Source organism: Micropterus dolomieu, linkage group LG18 (genome assembly GCF_021292245.1).
Source record: "Micropterus dolomieu isolate WLL.071019.BEF.003 ecotype Adirondacks linkage group LG18, ASM2129224v1, whole genome shotgun sequence".
Lineage (NCBI taxonomy): Eukaryota > Metazoa > Chordata > Actinopteri > Centrarchiformes > Centrarchidae > Micropterus > Micropterus dolomieu.
In genome coordinates, this window is record NC_060167.1 from 38,354,003 (window position 1) to 38,360,675 (window position 6,673).

Here is a 6,673-nt window from a genome sequence, read left to right on the forward strand (position 1 = left end):
TTGACGTCGATCCGACTAAATCCCTAGGAGGAGTTCGTTAAAGTACGAAGTGTGTAAATCATCCAAAAATGGCCATAAAATTCAAAATGGCCGACTTCCTGTTGACTTTAGGCTATGGGTTCTTGAGGCTTTTTTGTGCGTCTTGATACGATACATGTCCCCAGAAAATTTCGTACATGTAGGTTGAACGTGAACGAGGGGCTAATCATTTCCAATTTTCAAGGTGGCGCTAGCGAGTCATTTTGCCACGCCCATGTGCGAAACTTGTAGAATACGAAATTTTTCACCGGTTCTGACATGTTTGCAAATTTTGGTGAGTTTTCGAGTATGTTTAGGCCATGTCATTTGGGCCTACTTTGCAGAAAAAAAAAAAAAAAAAAAAAAAAAATATAATCCGAGCAGATTCAATAGGGACCTCGCACGGTCGTGCTCGGGCCCTAATAATAATCTTAGCAAATTCAATAGGGACCTCGCACGGTCGTGCTCGGGCCCTAAAAAATATAATATTAGCAAATTCAATAGGGACCTCGCACGGTCGTGCTCGGGCCCTAATAAAAACCCTAACGATTAAAGTAGTGTTCCCAGCTCCACTGGTAGTGGGAACCGCGATGCCTTGCATTCGTGGGTTCTCAGCCCACTCGGGCTTGGACCCCTAATAATAACAATAGGACTAGTAACAATAATTGTAGCAGAGGACAAACTCGGGGGCAGCAGGTGACTCACAACCACAGATCCAGACTCCACAGCTCCAGAGCCAGAAACATCTGCAGGAAGTGATAGGAGGAGAGAGGAGAGGGACGAGAAAGCACAAGACTACAGGAAAGGGGAGAAGTTGAGTTAGTAACATGCAATAATGGGATGAGGTTGCATACAGAGGGAGAGAAAGTACAGGAGAGAGGAGCTCAGTGCATCTTGGGAAATCCCCTGGCAGTCTAGGCCTATAGCAGCATAACAAAGGGATGGTTCAGGACTCACCTGAGCCAGCCCTAACTATAAGCTTTATCAAAGAGGAAAGTCTTAAGCCTACTCTTAAATGTGGAGATGGTTTCTGCCTCCTGAACCCAAACTGGAACCTGGTTCCACAGGAGGGGAGCTTGATAGCTGAATGCTTTGGCTCCCATTCTACTTTTGGAGACTCTAGGAGAAATTTTAGTTGTGGTGGTCACAATTCAGCAGTGGCGCACCACCACTCCTGAATGCATATAGGGGAAACACTGTTACACTACATTAAATGTCTAGTATCAACATTTGTAAGCTACACATTTTACATATTTTATCTTCTTCTCATAAATAGGCACAAAGCTGCATCACTGCATTACAGTTTAAATTCCCTCACCACCACCTTCTTGCTCCTCTTTCTTGCAGGTACGCTGTGCTACGCTTCAGCCAGTACTTCAAGACCAAACCTGCAGTGATGGCCCTGCAGATCCCAGAATGAGAGGCCCAAGAGGAAAAGCGGAGCAAGGGTGGAACAAGTTTTCTGCTGGGACTTGCTGTAGGGTGGGAACTCTTCTCTGTGGGCCAGCTGCTGACAGACCACTGCTTGGTCTGCGCTATAACTCTTTCATTCCATAGCTCCACGTCTGTCACATCTCTAGCTCAAGACTTATAAAGCCTCCACATTCTGTCTGTACGTGTGTGAGTGTGTGCTTGTAAACGTTTAATTTATCTAGATAAACCTAGCGTCTTGCTTTTCCTCTTAGGGCAGCTGAGCAAGACGTAGTGAGCAACGCAGACTCACTGTAGGGCAGATATCACATACTTTAAAGCTGCTTTATTGTCGAAATATTCCACAACACTGGTAATGTAGGTCACAGAGGGACCAGATTGTGGGTTTGACGCTGACATTAACAGATAGTTTGTCCTGCTCTGTGTGTTGTGTCTTTGGCTCAATGCCATGGCCTCATTATAGTTAGAAACTGACGGGGGCATTTCACCTGGTGTGTATGGCGAAACCATCCCTCCATCTGTCTGCAGATACTTTAAGTTCTGATCTGTGCACTGCACTTCCCAGAGATCACCTGTGCATCTGTGGACGGTACTGTGTCATCTCTCTCCTCAGACTGCTTCTGGTGTTGCAGTTTGAGCTTCTGTCAGTCCCTCTTCTGGTTATTCCAAGCTTTGTGTGTGCTGGTGGACTTTGACACAGAGGACCTCCCAGACACTGAGCAGAAAAGCTTTTCATGGACTGGCTGTTGGCTGAATCACTATTGTGTTATAGCAATCGGTGATAGAGAAGCTCTGTATGCATTTATTTATGTGAAGACATAGTGGATTATTTACCATCTCAGGTGAAACACCTCTTCCATTTGGGTTACTTTAGCAGGTATTGCTTTGTGTTCAGGTGGGAAGTGATTCTGAAGGAGGGGAGGAGGTGGCTGTTGGTTAAAAAGACCTCACTGTGTGTGGTTCTGTCTCAACCTGTTTTTCCACCTTCTTGACTTTTATGGTTTCAGCTAATTGCTCTGTTGAACTTTCCATTTGAACTGTCCAGCCCTCTTGGAAAATCCCAACCTCCCTCCTCCCCACGCTCCACTTTTTTTCATATCTGCCTTCATCTGGAGCACCTGCTGTACAGGCCATCTCAGCATCAGAGACTGGTCTCAGCCCCACTCTGTCACCATCCCCAGCCCAGATTTGGAGCCACATTTTGTTACATAATGAGATGTTGTATAAGTTGTATCTGTTTGGATCAAGTTTAGCTTTCACAAAGAGGCAGGAATGGGTTATCTGGGGCTGCGTTGCTGTTGTTAGATCCCCTACGGCACCTGATACTCCATAAACATAGTCATTTCCAGAAGCACTGAGCACGTGTTTTGCGGTCCCCACTTTGCAATGCAAAACTTTCCCTTTTTTTTTAAATGACTCAAATTATATCACTCCAGTCTAGAGCTGCAACCCTTGATTATTTTTATTATCGAGTGTTTTAAAAAATGCTGTATAAATAAATTATCGGCAGATTATTTTTTTGATTCATTGTTTAATCAGTGAAATGTAGAAAAAATAGTGAAAAATGCTCATCAAAACTCCCAGAGCCAAAATGACCTTGTTGCATTTACATGATTTATAACAAAGAAAGGCAGCACATCTTCACTGTGGACAAGCGGCAGCCAGAAAATGATAAGCGTTTTTTCACAATTGTTGCTTGAAAATGAAATTCATCTTCCGCGGCTTCTGTGAGTGTGAGGCTGAGCACACCCTGTCATCTGATCAGACTGGACTGATTAATGCAACACATTCATGACTGAATGTGGGCTCCAGAGAAGGCATGTGTCCCCCCTCCACACTCTCTTCAGGATAATTAACCCCTTGTAGGCCAGCAGGGGGAGACACAGAGCTCTGACCTTTGTCCTCGACTGTAGGTCTCATGTAACCAACAGGCTTAATAATTTACCTTCAGAACAGCAGAGACTAACCGATGTGCAGTCAGTCAGGACAGTTAACCTGAGAAGAGACACGACAGCTTTCAGCAGGATCACACTGATATTTGAAATGTGTCTGTCGTTCTTAGATGTGACGATCAGAGCATAGTATAACTCATGCTAGGGCTATGTGAGGTGAAATGGTTAAGAGTTACTCATATTTGGGTCAAAAAGCTGCCAGAGTTGTCCTCGAATATCTCCCACGTCAATAGTGCATTTTTAATGTAAGAATAATCAAGAGGCCCTTACTGTAGGGAACTAAAACTGGAGTAATCTGCTTAATAGATTTGCAGACAAAAAAACAAATTAGTGAGCTTGCTGTTGAACCCAAAACCCTAATACCCTGGTAGGAATTCAGCCCGGATAAAAAGGGCATTTGCACTTCATAAGCACTGAAGGAATTTTTCAGTTCACTTTATAGAGGACACTGACCCAGAATGGACCTCATCTGGTGACACAGTTTGGGAGAAAAGTTAGCGCAGGTATGTTAAGTTTCGTTCCAGCAATCACTGAGCTCCATACTGAAAACACTGAGTCCAGCCTGTCCTCAACACTTTGCACTGGTTTCAGCAGCCATTTGGCCCGTTGGTCACCTTACCCTCTGTCTTGTGTGGCATCAGAGTAATCTCTGAAGTTGTTCAATCAGGTGTGAACACTATAGGCTTCAACGTGCTTCACACATTGCATTACCAAACCCCTGAAGGACCCGGATCCTGGCACTTTCTCCTCTGAGAAACACTCAGGATGTTAAAGTAACATCCACGGTCACATCCACATCCAACACAAGTTTGGAACCTACCAGTACTCTTTAAAGACTAACTTTTTACCAGCATTTTTTAACGGCCTTATTTGGTCTGTTGCCCCAACATACTTCTGTAACCACAGTTGTCACAGTGATGTCACAGTGTACTGACACACACTGTAGCAGCTAGGAGGGAAGTTAAACCAACAGAGGTCAGCAAAGACACAAGGTTTTCAGTAGATACCAGCACCAGACAACTAAATGGATACTGATTTGAGACAGAACAATTTCAACTCAAGGCTCACTTACTTGCTTTTTCAGGAGCATCACATGGTCTTTGTTAGCAGATAGTACGCTCAGTTGTCATGGAGATGTATCCGTTGACATCTGGCAAAAGCGGGTTGGCACCGCTCTGTCAAACTACAGTTTCCAAGGTCATGAATTATGAATTATCTGTTGTGATGTTAAATGTTTATTCTCTGACATCAATAATGTAAGCACTGTTTGTACAAATGCCTCAGTTATGTTTGTGGATATACCACAAATGTTAAATTGGGCAAATTGAGTACAGGAATTTTACATTCAAGCCAAACGGGTTCACACAGTGTGGGCTGAGCCTCTCACCAGGTGCAGGTAAATCTCTGTGTGCTGGCAGTGAACCGATGGTGATGTGTTTTATGGCAACCAGCAGGGACGGGTTTGCCAGAGCTGAGGGGGCAGGTGACCGTAGTGACAGCAGTAACTCAGTATGGCAGAGTCTGTTGGTCCTCTGAGTGGTGTGATTTACTCTCACTGTAAGAGGGGGGAGACAAAGATCCACTGCAGCTTCAAGTACAAACGATCTTGTGAGAAAATGAGACCTATGACAGATCTCTCCTCCTGTGCGTCTTAGTTGAAACTTATTTTGTTTACCAAAACATTAGCTAAAGTTAGCTAAAGGCTTTGCACTGTTGACTGCACTGACAATGAAGTTTGTAGTTTCAGAAGACCATCGAATGATAACAGTCACGCGTATAAATGCTAAAAGCATAATTTTCACATAATTATATTGTATAATTATTATATAATTATTTTATAATAATTTTATAGAAAAGTTTATTTATTAAAAAGGACCTTTCTCAAGTCATACAGTGACGCAGTGCTTAAAACTGCCTGTAACTGCGTGATATGGTGATATAATCTTTGGGGACCAGGAAATGGAAGTAGTGTGTGTGTTGCCCTCAGCTCATTACATTACACACTGGGTACGGTGAAAATAAGCCAAGCAACACGTTGGTTTGGACATTCAGTGAACGCTCCTGTTTAAAGCTCAGGTGTAGCGACCTGACAGGCTGGCTTCATGTTTTATTTGGTGAGTGGATCTAACGTTTTTTTGTTTTATAATCATACCAACATGTGCAGCTTCAGAGGGTTAGCATTGCACTTCATTAACTAGAGATGGTGACTAATGAAAGGAAACCAGCATGAAGCGTGGGTCCAGCACCAGCCGCTGTAGCGCTGATTGGCATTGACTTGAGTCTCTGAACTTCCCTTCTGTCCGCCTGAGGTCTGGTGACCGTGAAGGCTGTAGCATCTGATTAACATAATTTTCATCCTCCTCAAACTGATCAGGGAGCCTCAGGCCCTGTGGTGGGGCGCTGTTATCCTGGAGAGACCACTCCAGGGACACAGGAGTGGATTTTCACTCCTGTCCTGTCAGTCCCACAACAGTGACCCCTTCTTATAGATTCTCTGGGCTCTTGATATAAAGTCAGAATCAGCATGTTTAGGTTGCTGTTAATGCAGAGCCGCTGTGTGGAAGCATCTGCACTCGTTATCGTCTCCACTGATTTATTCAGCTATTTCCTTTCATTTGTCACCTGTTCATTTGTGTGAACGTACTAACTTCACTTTGAGAAACAGATTTTCCCTCTTCCCCTATTTAATTCCTGTACATGCTTTGAGCGCTGTGTTTGGGAGCCAGGGTTTGTTTGGCTTGGAGATGTGACTTTGTATATGTACTCATCCACTGCTAAAGAAGTTGCTACTTCAGTGTGCGCGCGGCCAGCGGAGATGGAGGATGTAAATACTGTAAGAAATACTGTGAAAAAGCTTACTATACAGTGATCCTTCACACCTCTGTAGGAGTGGCAAGAAGAATTATTAACAGTGAATATTTCCATTAAAATGTATATAATAATAAAATGTCTGTGTGCTCGTGATTTGTCCGCTCTCTAAGTTCTTCTCCATGAACCTACCAATATATGATGAATATATAATCATTTCCTCCCGTTAGTTTGTGTGCCAGCCAACTTGGTGCCGGGGCTCCCGCAGGAGGGAGGATGGTGGGACATCCTACCAAAGTAGTATAGACTAACATCCAGGCATGGAGCTCTGCCCTTTTCTACTCACAATCACACCATCACATTATCGTGTTTAATCTACAGGAAGATATACTTTAATCCGTGGCAGGATGTGGCAGAAAACATTCGATTCCAGGCACTCAAGCAGGGTAAGGAGTGTTTTAATA

The 6,673-nt window shown here is 43.8% G+C and overlaps 1 protein-coding gene across 2 annotated transcripts in view; it reads left to right on the forward strand.

Moving 5' to 3' along the window:
- Positions 1-6,348, forward strand: part of etnk2 (ethanolamine kinase 2) — a 26,156-nt gene extending 19,808 nt beyond the window's left edge. For both annotated transcript variants that reach the window (XM_046029454.1, XM_046029455.1), the window contains exon 9: positions 1,366-6,348. In XM_046029454.1, coding sequence (XP_045885410.1) covers positions 1,366-1,438 — 73 coding nt within the window. In that variant the 3' untranslated portion in view covers positions 1,439-6,348. The remainder of the gene's footprint in view (positions 1-1,365) is intronic.
- The last annotated feature ends 325 nt before the right edge of the window (positions 6,349-6,673 follow it).